This window comes from Cherax quadricarinatus, chromosome 1, assembly GCF_038502225.1.
Source record: "Cherax quadricarinatus isolate ZL_2023a chromosome 1, ASM3850222v1, whole genome shotgun sequence".
Lineage (NCBI taxonomy): Eukaryota > Metazoa > Arthropoda > Malacostraca > Decapoda > Parastacidae > Cherax > Cherax quadricarinatus.
The window spans coordinates 16480233-16499721 of NC_091292.1; the positions used below are offsets into that span (position 1 = coordinate 16480233).

At 38.8% G+C, this 19489-nt stretch overlaps 1 protein-coding gene across 2 annotated transcripts in view; it reads right to left on the reverse strand.

Moving 5' to 3' along the window:
• Positions 1-609: 609 nt before the first annotated feature.
• l(1)G0004 (lethal (1) G0004) overlaps positions 610-19489 on the reverse strand; it is a 52226-nt gene continuing 33346 nt past the window's right edge. For both annotated transcript variants that reach the window (XM_053774017.1, XM_053774028.2), the window contains exons 3-7: positions 17233-17324; positions 16179-16284; positions 7232-7376; positions 1856-2047; positions 610-1742 (exon numbers count right to left, since the gene is read on the reverse strand). In XM_053774017.1, the coding sequence (XP_053629992.1) occupies positions 1675-1742; positions 1856-2047; positions 7232-7376; positions 16179-16284; positions 17233-17324 (603 nt within the window). In that variant the 3' untranslated portion in view covers positions 610-1674. The remainder of the gene's footprint in view (positions 1743-1855; positions 2048-7231; positions 7377-16178; positions 16285-17232; positions 17325-19489) is intronic.

A 19489-nucleotide genomic window follows, 5' to 3' on the forward strand; every position in this document is an offset into this window, starting at 1 on the left:
ACACCTGTAAAAATTTCAATAAATTCAACATTCAATTTTGGTTATAAAGGTATCTCAGATTTCATTCAAAGTTGCAGCAAATACACTAAAAAGAGGGTGTATAAATCTGGGGTGGTAGGTAGTAGCAGAGATCATCCTAGGAACAGCTGGATGGAAGAGATGAAAGAGGCCTCGTGTTTCACTGGCTTAACCATCAAGTAGGCTTTTGTGAGCATATTAGGCAAGTGCTGTATGGCCCTTGTGAGTTTAGCACTTAGTTATGATTTTAATGTTAGATAAGTGTGGCTGGAGTGCACATGAGGTAACTTTTATGAAAAGATTTAGGGAAAACCAGTTAGCTGGATTTTAAGTCTTGGGGGTGGAAAGGGTAATGCTTGCACTCTGAAGGAAGGATGGGGATGCTGGAGGTGAAGGGTATCTGAATTGTGATAGTGGCACACTTCTGGAAAGGGCAACTGAATGAACAATGGTGACTTGAGTTTTCTTCTTTGAGACATCTTCCCATGGTGGAAAACAGCTGGTGAGATTAAAAAATATAGCTACATAGTAACTGCCAGATGATTTGAGTAATCAATGAACATGAAAGTTGGAGGGCACATAAAGAATGGATAAGAATTAACAAATTTGTATATTATATACATAAAGACGTACCAAAAAATAGTTACAAGTGTCAGAAAACCAAAAGTTCATAAATGCCAAAATATATATTTGTCAGACTTTTCATTAATTTAGTGCATCAATGCTCATGATCCAAGGAATTGGAGTTATCCTCCCTCCTTCAATCAAATGTAATTCATGCATTCCAGAGGCACTATGTGTTCTTTATGGGTCGAGTTCTTATTCCATGAATAAAATACAGTATTAATAAAATATGTTAAACAATAAAAAAAATGTTACAGGTTTCCCTTGCTTAATGCAGTATCACTTTATGTGAATTTGCTTTCGTGAGGTGATCCCATTTCTACCAGCAATTTGCTGCATGGAATATAAATTTGCTCGTGTTCTCATCCACACCTAGCACTATTTGATTTTTAACTATATCATTATTTCTCAACTGGCTTATACTGACAAAAGAAAGCATCATAAAGGCTTACTGGCCAGCAATATTCAAGTCCTACTCTTCCCATCCATTCCCACTAATTGCACAACTCTTGATAAACTATTTGCTTCCTAAATAAGAAAAAAAAGGAGCATTGCATTAAGCTTACTATTTGGAAACAAAATGCTTTCCATAAGAATAAAGAACCACGGTGGTAGACCAGCAGGTCCTACTCTCAGTTAATCATACACAACTCGATTATTAAACACAAACAAAGGAGCACTATAATCAGCTCATATTACATAGCGTACAAAGGCTTATGTAGGTCCTACTTTCGCCCAACCATTTCCTCCCCACATTCCTTTTCTTTTATTTTTCTACCCAAATATATAACTGGATAAATACAGAATTTGAATGTCTCAGAACACATTTGTGTTTTACATGTCGAACTGGGTTTGCTTTATGTGATTTCAGTTTATGCGCCAGGAGCCTGGAACTAGTCTATCACAAAGTGAGGGACACCTGTATATACAATTAAACCCTGAAGTGTACATCTTTATGAATTAATTTTCTATAGATGATCTATAAAATAGTCATTCTGAAGATTACAGAACACTTAACATCAAAAAACAAAATTAAAATCTATCTCTAACTTTTTCTGCAAATGCCTTGAGGTTGCCATAGACTTTTGACGGAGGACTCCCTGGAAATACAAAGTTTCATTAAATTGTTTACAAGTGATGTAGATATAGTAATTAGAGACATATGTCACATTGTTTTTGGTTTGCAAAACAGAAAATATTACAAAATCCTTACCAAGAATCAAATTACAAATTGCCCTTCTAGCAATCTGAATATTCTGGTATGAACCCAATATATGAACACGAGAATCGGCCAATACAATACGAGTCCGCGTAGCATTTTCTATGGTGAAGCGAGTCTTGCCACCTTTACCAGCCACTCTACCAATTGCTCTTGAGAGGTGGTCACCTTGGAGAGTTTGCTTCACTGTAGATTTACAATACAAAAAATCAATGTCAATAATATATTTCAGCAATTTTAACTGCCTACTTGTTTGGGCCTGAACTGTAAATCGCAAAGTGGAGCCAACATTATGATTAAGGAAACATCTGACACTGTATTCTGATATAATTGCCACATTTCTTATACAGGTCCGCCATCACAAATCCGGCAATTGGTTATTCGGTTCCTTCAGTTATTCGGCACTAATTTTGGCTAGCATAATTTCAAATTTCCAGGGTCACCACACCAACCTGCTGGTACTGTTTGGTGGCACTACTTGCTGCATAAGTCATTCCAATTTCTTTTTCTCCATTTATTGTTTTAACATGCTTACTGTTAGCCCTAGCCATGGTTCCAATGAATAAAAGAAATGCTTCTCATTATGTAAAGCACCTACACAGTACATTACCCAATAAAGATAAGGTGGCTTTGAAGCCACTGTCGGATGCCATGAGCTCAGTCTCATGAAGCAGGAGAATATGCTTTATTATTACGCTAATATTAACACTACAGCTTATTTGCCTATCACAATTGATCTAATATGACATAATAAAGAATATAAATAACATAAAACATGTTAAATACTGCAGAATAAATAATATTTGGCATAACACCGAGCAGTTCGACGGAGGTATGAAGAGGATATGGTATACAAGTACCATTCTCCTATCCCTGTCTTGGGGTCTTATATTAGAGAAAACGGAGTATAGCACAGGGCTAACTGTGATATACACTCGTACTGCACCATAAACCTAAAACAAAAAAAGTTATTTTCTCTATATAGATTATCACACATAGCAGCATATGTGTAGAGAACCTAGGATAACCCAAAAATGTCAACATGGCTTATTTTTAGTACCTGGCTTGGGTTAGCCATATATGATTTTTGGTAAATATTTGATTCCCAGCCAGGGTAGAAACATTAGGCATGTTTCTTTACACCTGTTGTCTATGTTTACCCATCAGTAAATGGGTACCTGGGTGTTAGCCGACTAGTGTGGGTGTTATCCTGGGACACTGATCCAATTTTCTTGAAATACTCTGCATAACAAGCGGCTTTCTATAAACACCTACCATCCGACTTACGACCTGCTCAACTTACGACCACTCAACTTACGACCGTGTTTTTTATGCCAAATTTCCAGGAAATAAACAACTATTTGTTTTGTCGACAGTGTTTATCCTAAACCTTACAGTATAAAATACAGTACTAACAACATAAAAAGTAAAGTAAAACATGAAATACCAAAATAAAACAATAAAATAAAGTCGTTACAAAAATGTTTTGTTGATATTCAGTAGTAAAGTTCGACTTACGACCATTTCGACTTACAACCGGTTTCTCAGAACCGAACTCGGTCATAAGTCGGATGGTAGGTAGTAGTATGTCACTGATGTTAGGCCTGTATACCTTGTACATGTACGTGTAGTAAATAAAGATATTATTATTATTATTATATTATTTTCTCAGTTGTTTGTTGGGTTACCTTATTCAAACTTGGGCAATGTATGATGGAAAGATACTTCTTAATGTACACCAAAAATGAAAGAAATCAGACCATAAATAGCGGAGTTCACTTCTCAACCATTAGCGGCCGCTTAGCGGTATACAGTGGACCCTCGACTAACGCTATTAATCCGTTCCTGAGAGCTCATCGTTAGTCAAGTTAATTTTCCCCATAAGAAATAATGGAAATCAAATTAATCCGTGTAGGACACCCCAAAATATGAAAAAAAAATTGTTTTTACCACGTGAAATATTAATTTTAATACACACAAACTAAAGAAGACATGCACAGTTACATGACACTTACCTTTATTGAAGATCTGGTGATGATTGATGGGATGGGAGGAGGGGAGAGTGTTGATGGTCTTAGTGTTTAGAAGGGGAATCCCCTTCCATTAGGACTTGAGGTGGCAAGTCCTTTTCTGGGGTTATTTCCCTTCCCTTTAAATCTCTCAAACCAACCTTTGCTGGCCTTAAATTCACTCACATCACCACTAGTTGCTGGCATTTTTTTAATTAAATCGTCATGCAACTATCTAGCCTTTTCACATATGATCGCTTGAGAGATGCTATCTCCTGATATCTGTTTTTCGTTTATCCACACCAATAACAGTCTCTCAACATCTTCGAGTACTTGCGATCTCAGTTTCGAAAACATAGTTGCACCTTTGGCAAGAACAGCTTCCTTGATTGCCATTTTCTTGGCCACAATAGTAGCGATGGTTGATTGGGGTTTTGTGTACAACCTGGCCAGCTCGGAGACACGCACTCCACTTTCATACTTAGCAATGATCTCTTTCTTCATATCCATAGTAATTCTCACCCTTTTTGCTGTAGGGTTGGCACTAGAAGCTTTCTTGGGGCCCATGGTGACTTATTTTGCAGGTTTTTTTTTTTTTCAATAAGTCGGCCGTCTCCCACCGAGACAGGGTGACCCAAAAAAGAAAGAAAATCCCCAAAAAGAAAATACTTTCATCATCATTCAACACTTTCACCACACTCACACATTATCACTGTTTTTGCAGAGGTGCTCAGAATACAACAGTTTAGAAGCATACACATATAAAGATACACAACATATCCCTCCAAACTGCCAATATCCCAAACCCCTCCTTTACAGTGCAGGCATTGTACTTCCCATTTCCAGGACTCAAGTCCGACTATATGAAAATAACCGGTTTCCCTGAATCCCTTCACTAAATATTACCCTGCTCACACTCCAACAGATCGTCAGGTCCCAAGTACCATTCGTCTCCATTCACTCCTATCTAACATGCACATGCACGCTTGCTGGAAGTCACTAAAAAAGGCTGTGATAATATGAAATGTTCCGATTGTATGCTTGGAAGCGACCGCGGTGGCTGGCTGGCTTGTAAACACTGGCCAGAAGTGGACGCGTCTCAGACGGAACGAATAGTGTTGGTCGAGTTTTTTAGCGCTAGTCGAGGCAAAAATTTTGCGTTAAAATGTATCTCTAGTCGGATTTATCGTTAATCGATGCCATCGTTGGTAGAGGGTCCACTGTATTTTTGTATGTTTTTTATAGTTATATTCTCATTTATTCGGTCTCATTTGACAGAATGAAAGATATATTACAGAAATAGATATGATTTTGATTGCTTTCATGACGAAAAGTACCTTGAAATTGCGCTCACAGTAGCAAAAATGTTCTATTCTTTAGCGAAGCTCAAGAGTAAACAAATGACGTCACCGTCCAATACCTGTCTGCCTGACAGTCCAAATTCCAATACGGAGTCGAGAATGGGTTGATATTATTTATACAATTATTAAAATAATGCAGCAGTCTGCATAACAGTAAATCTTCTATTTTTTTGTGAATAAAAATTCCAATTGGTAAGAAAGAGTAATATAAGAGGGGCCTGTAGTCGTGGCTAATGAACAGAGAAAATGTTATTTTAGTGCCAGGAATGTCTGCATTGTTTATTCTGGATCCTATTTTGAAATTGGCATCTGTTGAAATTTGTGTGAAATCGGCCAAATTGCCAATTTCTGACCACTTTATTGGGTAGTTGAAATAAGTGAATGGGCGGTTTCTTGTACTCAGTTGACAGACTAGAAGTAAATAAGTTTATTCAGGTATACACAAATACAGTTACATAGATTATCATACACAGCAGCGCATGTATAGAGAACCTGGGATAACCCAGAAAAGCCAGACAAAGTGACTTATTTCCAGTACCTGGCTTGGGCTTGCCATATATGATTTTTGGTAAATATTTTTTTTTTCCCGGTTGTTTGTTGGGCTATCTCATTGAAACTTGGGCAATGTATGATGGAAAGGTGCTTCTTAACGTACAACAAAAATAAAAAAGATGGACGATGAATAAGGGAGTTCATTTCTCAGCCATTAGCCGCCTCTTTGCAGTATATTTTCGTATGGTTTTTATGGTTGTATTCTCATTTTTTTTTTTCTAGGTAGTAGGTTGGTAGACAGCAACCACTCAGGGAGGTACTACTGTCCTGCCAAGTGAGTGTAAAATGAAAGCCTGTAATTGTTTTACATGATGGTAGGATTCCTGGTGTCCTTTTTTGTCTCATAAACATGCAAGATTTCAGGTACATCTTGCTACTTGTACTTACACTTAGGTTGCACTACACATACATGTACAAGCATATATATACACACCCCTCTGGGTTTTCTTCTATTTTCTTTCTAGTTCTTGTTCTTGTTTATTTCCTCTTATCTCCATGGAGGAAGTGAAACAGAATTCTTCCTCCATAAGCCATGTGTGTTGTAAGAGGCGACTAAAATGCCGGGAGCAAGGGGCTAGTAACCCCTTCTCCCATATAAATTACTGAATTTAAAAAGAGAAACTTTCGTTTTTCTTTTTGGGCCACCCTGCCTTGGTGGGATACGGCTGGTTTGTTGAAAAAAAAAAAACACAAAAAAAATTCTCATTTTTTTGGACTCATTTGATAGAATGGAAGATATATTACAGAAATAGACATGATTTTGATTGCTTTCATGATGAAAAGTGCCTTGAAATTGAGCTCAAAGTAGCGGAAATGTTCGATTTTTGCCGATGTTCAATGAACTTTGTGTAAGTCAAGCTGGTTAATTTTATTAAGTGTATTTTAACCTAACCCCTCTGTAATCCGGCAAACTCAGTAATCCGGCACACTACAGGTTCCAATGATGCCGGATTTGTGATGGAGGACCTGTATTGTATTTCAACATAAGGAACATTTTAAACACAAAAACTAAATATAACACAACAACAATTTTGAGAACATTCTCAATTTTCAGAGGGCATGTAAAAATAAAATACCAAAGACATACAGCCTCTCCTCAATGATGGAATTCCGTTCCGAAGACCATGTTGGTAAACGAATTTGTCGCTAAGCAAGGAGCATACTATAATGGTAGTGAGTTTGTGTCAACCATCTTTGATATTTTTTAATGTCACCTCTGCACCATTTAAAATATTTTTATTATATTTTTACAAGTTTATACAGTAGTGTACTGTATATTGTAATAAACAGAATAGAGGAAATCAGCTCTAGTATACACTATTTAGGTATGCATACTGATCAGAGAGCCCGTCATAAGTCCAAGTCGTCAGTAAATGAGTACGTCGCTGAGTGAGGAGAGGCTGTATTTTGCTGCAACCATTTAACAGTATGTATCTACTTGTACTTACCATCTTTAATATCAAAAGTCTCAAGATAGAGATCGTCAAGTCGTATGAGAGCTAGAGCATCGTCAACATCAAAGCCATAAACAAATGCCTGAATAAAGTCAGCTGCCTTCTGGATGCTGTTTGGATCATCAGTCTCATTACCAGTCTGTTGGCATTAGAATAAGTTTTTATTAGAAGGAAGATTATTTACAATTTTTTTTTTTTAACAAGTCAGCTGTCTCCCACCGAAGCAGGGTGACCCAAAAAGAAAGAAAATTCCCAAAAAGAAAATACTTTCACCATCATTCAACACTTTCACCTCACTCACACATAATCACTGTTTTTGCAAAGGTGCTCAGAATACAACAGTGTAGAAGCATACACGTATAAAGATACACAACATATTCCTCCAAACTGCCAATATCCCAAACCCCTCCCTTGAAGTGCAGGCACTGTACTTCCCATTTCCAGGACTCAAGTCTGCCTATACAAAAAATTTTATTCAGTACTATTTATTCTTAGGTAGTTATTGCAAGTACATGTTTCAAGTGAACTCTGGTGATCTAATTAGTGAATGGCACATCAATACAACAATGACTGTGGCTTACAGTATTTTGATGAAAATTCAAACTACAAAGTACAGTGGACCCCTGGTTTTCGGCCGTAATCCATTCCAGAAGGTCGGCCGATAACCAAAATGGCCGATAACTGAATTAATATTTCCCATTAGAATTAATGGAAATACAGTGGTCCCTCGTTTTTCATAGTTTATCTGTTCCTGGAGTTGCTACTATTATCGAAATAACAAGATATAATGTAACTACAATTAATCCGCTCCTGACACCCAGAAGTATTAAAACAAAAAATTTTTTTTACATGAAATATAGATGTAGTACATAAACAATACAATGGGAAATGATGAATGAAACATTAACAGCATAACACTTACCTTTATTGGAGATTCTTCTTAGTGTATGGGAGACTGGAGGAGGAGAGAGATTGGATTGTTTACAGTTTGGAAGGGGAATCCCCTTCCAGCAACACCTCAGGTACCAATTGCTTTTCTGGGGTTGCTTCTCTTCTCTGTTTCTTAACGCCACTAGGACCACCTTGAGAGTCACTAGAGTCCTGTCTCGCAAAATAACTGTGGAGAGAGCTCTGTTTCTGGCGTCTCTTTAACACTTCCCTAAAATGGCCCAAGACTTTGTCACTGTACATGTTGCCAACATGGCTTGCAACAACCTTGCCAGGGTGATGTTTCTCCATAAAACTTTCCATCTTACCCCACATAGCAAAAATCTCTTTAATTTCTGAAGAAGGCACCTTCTTCCATCTCTCTTCCTCCTCCTCTGCAGCAAGATTCTGAGCTGTGATCTGTTGCTGTTCCTGCTGAAGCTCTTGCAGCTCCTCAGTGGTCAGCTCTTCGTTGTGGTCTTCCACCAACTCTTCCACATCCTCCAAACTCACATCCAACCCCATGGAACTCCCCAGTGCCACAATTGATTTAACAACAGATATAGGCTCATCAGGGTCAATCCCAAACCCTTCAAAATCCCTCTTGTCGACACAATCTGGCCACAATTTTCTCAAAGCAGAGTTTAAAGTCCTGGTAGTCACTCCCTCCCAAGCCATACCTATAAGGGATGCTGAAGTGTTTTCTCCAAAATTCCCTTAGGGTCAAGTGAGTGTCTGTGGTCACAGTCAAGCACCTGTGAAACATTGCTTCAATGATGTTTTTCTTAAATTCAATCGTATTTCTCACCTTCTTTACCACAGGCTTGGCACTAGGAGCTTTCTTTGGAGCCATGGTAGCTTATTTAGTACTTGCAAGCACTAAAATGAGTGGAATATTATGAAATATTTCGTAGGAGCACGTGAGGGGACCTTCGCTCACTGGTAAACAATGCCAGACTGGCTGGGTAGGAAGGCCGCCCCGGCTCACACCGTGCGTACGCGTCCCGGACGAACTACTATTTGCGAGTCAACCTATGATTAGTGAGCCCATGTTTATACGAAAATATCCCTATGATTTCCAAAATCTATGATTCCCGAGAACTACGAAAAGCAAGGGACCACTGTACAATTAATCCGTTCCAAACAAAAAAATTCACACAAAAAAAATTATTTTTTTTTAACAATTATGTAAGTATTACATACCTTTATTGAAGGCTAATGCTGGCTTCTGGAAGACAGGGAGGAGTTAGTGCTTGGAAGGAGAATCCCTCTCCATAAATATTTTAGATAGCAAAGCCTTCTCTGGGATTACAGTGGACCCCCGCTTAACGATCACCTCCCAATGCGACCAATTATGTAAGTGTATTTATGTAAGTGCGTTTGTACGTGTATGTTTGGGGGTCTGAAATGGACTAATCTACTTCACAATATTCCTTATGGGAACAAATTCGGTCAGTACTGGCACCTGAACATACTTCTGGAATGAAAAAATATCGTTAACCGGGGGTCCACTGTACTTCCCTTCTGTCCTTTACTGCCACTAGGACCAGCTTGAGAGTCACTAGACCCCTGTCTCACAAAATAACTGTACAGAGTGCTCTGTTTCTGGCATCTCTTTAAGATTTCCCTGAAGTGGGACAGGGTTTTGTCATTAAACATGTTGCAGATATGGCTTGTTTCAGCTTCGTCAGGGTGGTGTGTTTCTCTACAAAAGCTTGCACCCTAGTCCACATTGCACACCTCTGAAGAAGGCACCTCCTTCACTCCCTCTTCCCCCTCCTCTGAAGCAAGTTCCTCAGCTGCAGTCTGTTGCTGCTTGAGATGAAGCTCTTGCAGCTCTTCAGTGGTTAGCTCTTCCCTGTGGTCCTCCACCAACTCTTCCACATCCTCGCCACTCACCTCCAACCCCAAGGACTTCCCCAGTGCCACAATAGAGTCCACAGGGTCAGCAGGGTCAGGGTCAGCCTCAAACCCTTCAAAATCTCTCAGTTTTCTCCTAGCAGAGTTCAAATTCCTGGAAGTCATTCCCTCCCAAGCCTTACCTATAAGGCTTATGCAATGGAGGATAGTGAAGTGATTCCTCCAGAACTGTCTTAGGGTCAAGTGAGTGTCTGAGGTCACTTCAAAGCACTTTTGAAACACTGCTTTTGTGTAGTTTTTTGAAGTTAGAAATGGCCTGCTGGTCCATGGGCTGGAGGAGAGGAATGATGTTAGGAGGCAAGAACTTCACTGTGATGAAACTGAAGTCCCTAAACACTTGGTCTTGCAACTCTGGAGGATGTGCAGGAGCATTGTCCAGTACCAGGAGGCACTTGAGTGGCAATTTCTTTTCCAGGAGGTATTTTTTCACACTTGAGCCAAACACATCATTAAACCACTCTTTGAAAATTTGCCTTGTGACCCATGCCTTATGATTAGCTTTCCACATCACACACAATATATTCTTCATGACATTGTTTTTCTTGAACACTCTGGGATTTTCAGAGTGATACACAAGTAAAGGCTTTACTTTGAAATCTCCACTAGCATTACCATACAACAAAAGAGTAAGCCTGTCTTTCATAGACTTGTGTCCTGGCAGTGCCTTTTCCTCCTGGGTAATGTAGGTCCTGCTTGGCATTTTCTTCCAAAACAGGCCTGTTTCATCACAACTGAACACTTGTTGGGGTTTGAATCCTTCAGCCTTTACATAGTCCTGGAATTCATGAACATACTTTCCAGCTGCACATTTGTCAGAACTTGCAGCCTCACCATACCTTACAACACTGTGTATGCCACTACGCTTCTTAAATCTATCAAGTCATCCTTTGTTGGCCCTAAATTCACAAACTGCAGCACTTGTTCCAGTCATTTTCTTTGCAAGATCCTCATGCAACTGCTTTGCCTTCTCACAAATAATCAACTCCACAACACTGTCTCCCACTAATTCTTTTTCCTTAATCCACAATAATAATAACTTTTCCATCTCTTCCATTATTGGTGGCCTTTGTTTAGTTAGAAAAGTTACTCCTTTTGCAATATTAGCATCTTTGATTTGTTCTTTCTTTGCCAGGATGGATGTAATTGTTGATTTATTCTTGCTGTACATCCTGGCAAGTTCCATTGCCTTTATACCACTCTCAAACTTTTCTATCACTTCATACTTAAATTCCATGGTGTTTCTCACTTTCTTTACCACAGGAACTTTACTAGGAGCTTTCTTTGGAGCCATCTTTCCTTATTTCACAGTTGCACTGCAAGAAAAACCACTAAAAAAATGGTAAACAAGTGAAATGTTTGGATGTATGAGCAGAAGCTTCCTCAGCCACCGAGAGACAAAGCCAAACTGAAGCGCAAGCTGCCCCAGCCGGCGGATGGCTGCGTCCAAAACGGCCGATAACTGGGTGCTGAAAAACCCGCCGATAACCAAACCGGCCGATAACTGGGAGTCCATTGTATAGTAAAAAGTTAGGGAAAATCTATTCAACAGTAATGGCAAGGCAACTGGATTTTTTTTAAACACATGCATCACAATTCATTTAATTATTTTTCCAGAAGTCTGCTGACATCAGTCAGATTACAGTGGTCTGCAAATTTTGAACAATTTTGTGCTTCGGAGAGAAAAAGTATAAATATTTCACCCAGGTTTTTGGGGGGCTGAAAACAGATATGATCATAGTAACAATTGATTGGTTGAAGTTTCCAAGGAAATTTATTTACACATTTTGCAGACTGGTATAGAGTGGAACCTTGGTTTTCGTGATTAATCCGTTTGAAAAAGTCGGATGAAAACTGAGTCATACAAAAACTGAAACAATATTTCCCATGAGAAATAATGCAAATCCAATTAATCCGTTCCAGACACTCGAAAATTTTATTTAATTTTTTTTTTTTTTTTTTTTATTATCACACTGGCCGATTCCCACCAAGGCAGGGTGGCCCGAAAAAGAAAAACTTTCACCATCATTCACTCCATCACTGTCTTGCCAGAAGGGTGCTTTACACTACAGTTTTTAAACTGCAACATTAACACCCCTCCTTCAGAGTGCAGGCACTGTACTTCCCATCTCCAGGACTCAAGTCCGGCCTGCCGGTTTCCCTGAATCCCTTCATAAATGTTACTTTGCTCACACTCCAACAGCACGTCAAGTATTAAAAACCATTTGTCTCCATTCACTCCTATCAAACACGCTCATGCATGCCTGCTGGAAGTCCAAGCCCCTCGCACACAAAACCTCCTTTACCCCCTCCCTCCAACCTTTCCTAGGCCGACCCCTACCCCGCCTTCCTTCCACTACAGACTGATACACTCTTGAAGTCATTCTGTTTCGCTCCATTCTCTCTACATGTCCGAACCACCTCAACAACCCTTCCTCAGCCCTCTGGACAACAGTTTTGGTAAACCCGCACCTCCTCCTAACTTCCAAACTACGAATTCTCTGCATTATATTCACACCACACATTGCCCTCAGACATGACATCTCCACTGCCTCCAGCCTTCTCCTCGCTGCAACATTCATCACCCACGCTTCACACCCATATAAGAGCGTTGGTAAAACTATACTCTCATATATTCCCCTCTTTGCCTCCAAGGACAAAGTTCTTTGTCTCCACAGACTCCTAAGTGCACCACTCACTCTTTTTCCCTCATCAATTCTATGATTCACCTCATCTTTCATAGACCCATCCGCTGACACGTCCACTCCCAAATATCTGAATACGTTCACCTCCTCCATACTCTCTCCCTCCAATCTGATATCCAATCTTTCATCACCTAATCTTTTTGTTATCCTCATAACCTTACTCTTTCCTGTATTCACCTTTAATTTTCTTCTTTTGCACACCCTACCAAATTCATCCACCAATCTCTGCAACTTCTCTTCAGAATCTCCCAAGAGCACAGTGTCATCAGCAAAGAGCAGCTGTGACAACTCCCACTTTGTGTGTGATTCTTTATCTTTTAACTCCACGCCTCTTGCCAAGACCCTCGCATTTACTTCTCTTACAACCCCATCTATAAATATATTAAACAACCACGGTGACATCACACATCCTTGTCTAAGGCCTACTTTTACTGGGAAAAAATTTCCCTCTTTCCTACATACTCTAACTTGAGCCTCACTATCCTCGTAAAAACTCTTCACTGCTTTCAGTAACCTACCTCCTACACCATACACTTGCAACATCTGCCACATTGCCCCCCTATCCACCCTGTCATACGCCTTTTCCAAATCCATAAATGCCACAAAGACCTCTTTAGCCTTATTTAAATACTGTTCACTTATATGTTTCACTGTAAACACCTGGTCCACACACCCCCTACCTTTCCTAAAGCCTCCTTGTTCATCTGCTATCCTATTCTCCGTCTTACTCTTAATTCTTTCAATTATAACTCTACCATACACTTTACCAGGTATACTCAACAGACTTATCCCCCTATAATTTTTGCACTCTCTTTTATCCCCTTTGCCTTTATACAAAGGAACTATGCGTGCTCTCTGCCAATCCCTAGATACCTTACCCTCTTCCATACATTTATTAAATAATTGCACCAACCACTCCAAAACTATATCCCCACCTGCTTTTAACATTTCTATCTTTATCCCATCAATCCCGGCTGCCTTACCCCCTTTCATTTTACCTACTGCCTCACGAACTCCCCCCACACTCACAACTGGCTCTTCCTCACTCCTACAAGATGTTATTCCTCCTTGCCCTATACACGAAATCACAGCTTCCCTATCTTCATCAACATTTAACAATTCCTCAAAATATTCCCTCCATCTTCCCAATACCTCTAACTCTCCATTTAATAACTCTCCTCTCCTATTTTTAACTGACAAATCCATTTGTTCTCTAGGCTTTCTTAACTTGTTAATCTCACTCCAAAACTTTTTCTTATTTTCAACAAAATTTGTTGATAACATCTCACCCACTCTCTCATTTGCTCTCTTTTTACATTGCTTCACCACTCTCTTAACCTCTCTCTTTTTCTCCATATACTCTTCCCTCCTTGCATCACTTCTACTTTGTAAAAACTTCTCATATGCTAACTTTTTCTCCCTTACTACTCTCTTTACATCATCATTCCACCAATCGCTCCTCTTCCCTCCTGCACCCACTTTCCTGTAACCACAAACTTCTGCTGAACGCTCTAACACTACATTTTTAAACCTACCCCATACCTCTTCGACCCCATTGCCTATGCTCTCATTAGCCCATCTATCCTCCAATAGCTGTTTATATCTTACCCTAACTGCCTCCTCTTTTAGTTTATAAACCTTCACCTCTCTCTTCCCTGATGCTTCTATTCTCCTTGTATCCCATCTACCTTTTACTCTCAGTGTAGCTACAACTAGAAAGTGATCTGATATATCTGTGGCCCCTCTATAAACATGTACATCCTGAAGTCTACTCAACAGTCTTTTATCTACCAATACATAATCCAACAAACTAGTGTCATTTCGCCCTACATCATATCTTGTAACAATATTAACAAAATATTAACAAAAAATACATTTTGTAGAGAATAACTATAGTTTTACATACAGAAAACAATGAGAAATAAATATAAATGACTAATGAAATGGACAAATGAGCATTTAACATCACTTTTACCTTTATTGAAGACTCTCATTGGCGCATGCAAGACGGCGAGGAAGGAAGAGGGAGGAGAAGTTATTGCTTGGAAGCGGAATCCCCCTCCATAAGGACTTCAGGTATCAAAGCCCTATCCGGGGTTACTTCCCTTCTTTGTCTTTTACTGGCACTAGGACCAGCTTGAGAGTCACTGGACCCCTGTCGCACAAAAAGTCTGTCCAGAGAGGCCTGTTTCTGGCGTCTCTTAGATTTGCCTAAAATGGGCATGTTGCTGACACAGCTTGCAACAGCTTTGTTAGGGTGATATTTCTCCACAAAACTTTGTACCTCACTCCACTTTGCACAAATGTCTTTAATTGCAGAAGGCGGCACATTCTCCCCTTTTTCTTCCTCCTCCTCTGAAGCAATTTCCTCAGGCAAGGTCTGTTGCTATTCCAGATGAAGGTCTTGCAGCTCTTAAGTGGTTAGCTCTTCCTTGTGGTCATCCACCAACTCTTCCATATCCTGGCCACTCACCTCCAACCCCATGGACTTTCCCAAAGACACAACAGATTCCACAATAGGCAGAGGGTCATCAGGGTCAGTCTCAAACCCTCCAAAATCCTTCTGGAGGACACATTTTGTTACGCTAAATGAGCAACAAAAGCAGACCGAGTCACGAAAGTATGAGCGGCCACCGCCAGGCAGATGCATCTGGTACAGACGGTTTCAGAGTGGATGTATGAAAACGGGGAAAATTATGCCGAAAAAGTGGTCGAAAACTGAACCGTATGATAACCGGACCGGCGGAAAACCAGGGTTCCACTGTATCATTGTCTTTACAAAGGTGCCCAGATATGACAGTTTAGATGTCACTCCAAACAGCCAATATCCCAAACCCCTACTTTAGAGTGCAGGCATTGTACTTCCCACCTCCAGGACTCAAGTCCAGTTAACCAGTTTTCCTGAATCCCTTCACAAAATATTACCCTGCTCACACTCGAACAGCTCATCAGGTCCTAAAAGCCATTCGTCTCCATTCACTCCTAACACGCTCACACATCTGATGCATGTCCTGGCCCAGTATACACAAAACCTCTTTTACCCCCCTCCCTCCACCCTTTCCTAAGACGACCCCTAACCATGGAGTTCAGTGAACCCTGAAGCAATAAAAAAATCAGAGGGCATTTGAGGTTTTTAACACTGGCTAACTCCCACGTAGGTAGAGTGATAATGAAAAAAAAATAGAGGAATCACATTCCCATGTTACTATGGCTGATCTGTACAATTAAATATTCAACATATTATTTACTTGCTACTCTACTTTTATAACACATTAGTTGTCACATCTTCAATAAAAAATGCATTTAGTGGATTGATCAATATGCTGGAATGATGCTGTAAGACTTCTCATACAGTGAAAATTAGCTAGTACAACCAAGACATATTCACTTACCCTAATTTCTACATTTCTGGTCTTCAGGTTAAACCTGACTTGAAGCTTTAAGTGTTCAACAATGGGAGAATATATCTTTTCCCAGTTTGCTTTTAAAGGGGTGTACCTGTAAAAAAAATATTAATTATTCTACCATTAAATACATTTTCCTTGCTTGGTAAAGCATACCCATCCTCCCTGGCAAGAACAGCAATACTTCTTAGTTAAAAATTTAGGTTTCAGAAAATGCCTCTGTCCTGAAATGTTAAAATGTGCAATAATCACATTTTAGCACTTTTTTTTCCTATATATTGTAATATTTTACATATTTAAAAAAAAAAATGAGAAATGGTACAGTATTAGATTTCAATAGGTATATACATAGCCTCTCCTCACTTAACGACGAGGTTCCGTTCCTGAGACGTCATTAAACAAATTCGTCGCTAAGTGAGGAACATATTATAATGGTAGTGAGTTTGTCAGCCATCTTTGATATTGTTTTAATGTCACCTTTGCACCCTTTATAACATTTCTAGTATATTTTTAAATGTTTATACAGTCGTGTACTGTACACCTACCATCCGACTTACGACCGAGCTTGGTTCCGACCAACCGGTTGTAAGTCAAAATGGACATCAGTAGAACTTTACTACTGAATATCAACATCACATTTTTGTAATAACTTTTATTGTTTTATTTTGGTATTTCATTTTTTACTTTACTTTTTATGCTGTTAGTACTGTATTTTATACTGTAAAGTTTAGGATAATACTGTGTACAACACAAACAGTTGTTTATTTCCCAGAAATTTGGCATAAAAAACACGGTCGTAAGTCGAGTGGTCGTATGTCAAGCAGGTCGTAAGTCGGATGGTAGGTGTATATTGAAATAAACAGTATAAAAGGAAATCAGCTCTAGTATACATTATTTAGGTACGAATACTGGTCAGAGAGCCTGTCGTAAGTCTGAGGCATCGGTAAACGAGTACGTCGCTAAGTGAGGAGAGGCTGTATTATAATGAATTACACTATTTCAGAATAAAAGATTTTGTGATTATGTATGCAATATAACATACCTATTGTTTGGAACAGGTATCTTTCTCATCTCTACTCGAGTCACTTTCTCCTTTTTGGCTGGAGGGAAAACTGGCCGAGCCACTGCATCATCCTGAGTGTTTTTTAATTACAAATATACACAGTATAAAAAAAGATAAATATTAAATGCTCAATTTACATTCAAAATGATCAGGTATAAATAATATATCAATTATCTGGCAATCACTCATTCAGTGAGTCACATCGAAGATCTTTCTCATACACAGCACTAAAACAGATATGTACTGCAAAAAATTTGCACTCAAAAAGTACTGTACCATAAAAATAGTAATACTCTAGCCTTTTTTTTTTTACATCCAGTACAACCTCCCCTTAATTGTACTGGATAACTGATGGTCTACTGTGTTTAACTTATAAGATATAAATACTCTTCTGCATTTTTTTTTTTTTAACTTTTTTGCCATACCTCACCATAGCAAAATGACCCAAAATAAAAATACATTTGCCAATATTCACTTTGAGTGCTTCTCTAAATCGGCACAGACACTTAGTTCAATGTTGATCCATTGAGCCTCAATATCCCCTGCCTCTCAACCCTTCTTTCACACCCATTTTTCCTTGGATGCTTCCTACACCTCCAGGTATCCAACTCAGATTTATGAACCCTCTTTATGAACTTATCTTGCTACAGTCTTTATGAATGTTCAAACCATTTCATCATTCTTTCTTCAAGTCTTTTGATTTTCTCTTTCATAAAAATGTCCTTTCATGTTCTCTAAAAAATGTTCACTCCATACATTAATCTCTGATGATACAATTTCATTTTAAGAGTATGTTTCACATTCATACCAGTGTCAGCACATACACAGTACATACTCTGATGCATTCCCATTTTTGCATCCAGTGACAAATTTTCTTCTTTCCACAGAGAAATAAGCCTTATTATTATTATTATTATTATTATATTATTATTATATTATTATTATTATTATAGTTATTATTATATGCATTCATGGAGAAGTGCTACAACCATAAGGGTCATATAGTGCTCAAGGACTGGGAGGTAATCATGAGTACTCCAAAGAGAAGGGTAGGTCCGATTCCTTAGATAAAGAGTCCCTCGGGATGATGTTACAAGTCCTACTCTCAAGAATGGCTGGTACAGAATGTAGCCCTTTAGCATCTTCATCAATGATATCTTTGCAGATTTTGAAAGTTTCTTCACTTATTCAAAAAGACTGACATAAGCAAATTAATGAATCATGCTAAGGACCTACATGAAATATTGTATTCATATGATGCACTAAACTCATAGGGGTTATACCGAGTCTTGAAAATGGAGGGGTAGGGGATTAATCAAATAAGATCCAAGGTAGGGGAGAGTAGCTCCAATTCAATGGATGAAGAGCAGCATCAAGGCACCCCCCTTGAGGAGATGTGGTTATGGGTTGATTGTGGAATTAATATTCTTGTCCATCAAACTCTCAAATAGGACAAAAAGTCAGAATACTGTAGCTGGAACAATACACAAATAACCTGCACTTAGGAGAGGGAAAGTAATGACAATGTTTTGGTCCAACTTGGACCACTAATACGTCCTTTCTTGCTTCAATGTGATTCGTCAAAGGTCCAAGTTGGACTGAAACATCATTACTTACCCTTTGCTAAGTGTGGGTTATTTGTGTATTATCAAACTCTCACAAGCCTAGATATTATACGTGTAGTGTTGAACTTAAGGTGATAAGTGATGAGGAATCCATAGATGAAAATGGAAATACTGCATTGCACTCCAAAACATTTCTTCAATGCTTAAACCTTACCTTATTCTAGAGCTCACATTCACATTATCTAAAAACAAAACAAAAGCAAAACAAAATTGTAATTACACTGTAACCTTTACAAAGAAATAAACCTTTATCTTATCTTATCTAACATGATTAATAAATACAGTGGACCCCCAGTTTTCATAATTAAACAATTCCAGAGAGAGTGACTAAACCCGAATCTGACTAATTCCAAATTAATTTTCCCCATAAGAAATAATGGAAATCCAATTAATCTGTTTCAGACACCCAAAAGTATTAAAAAATGTTTTCTACATGAAATACACATTTACTTACACAGAAAACAATGATACATGAAGAATAAAACAACAATAACATCACACTTACTTTTATTGAAGACGTGGTGATGTACGGAAGATGGGAGGAGGGGAGAGGATGGAGGAGTTTACAATTGTTTGGAAGGGGAATCCCCTTCTATAAAGACTTCAGGTAC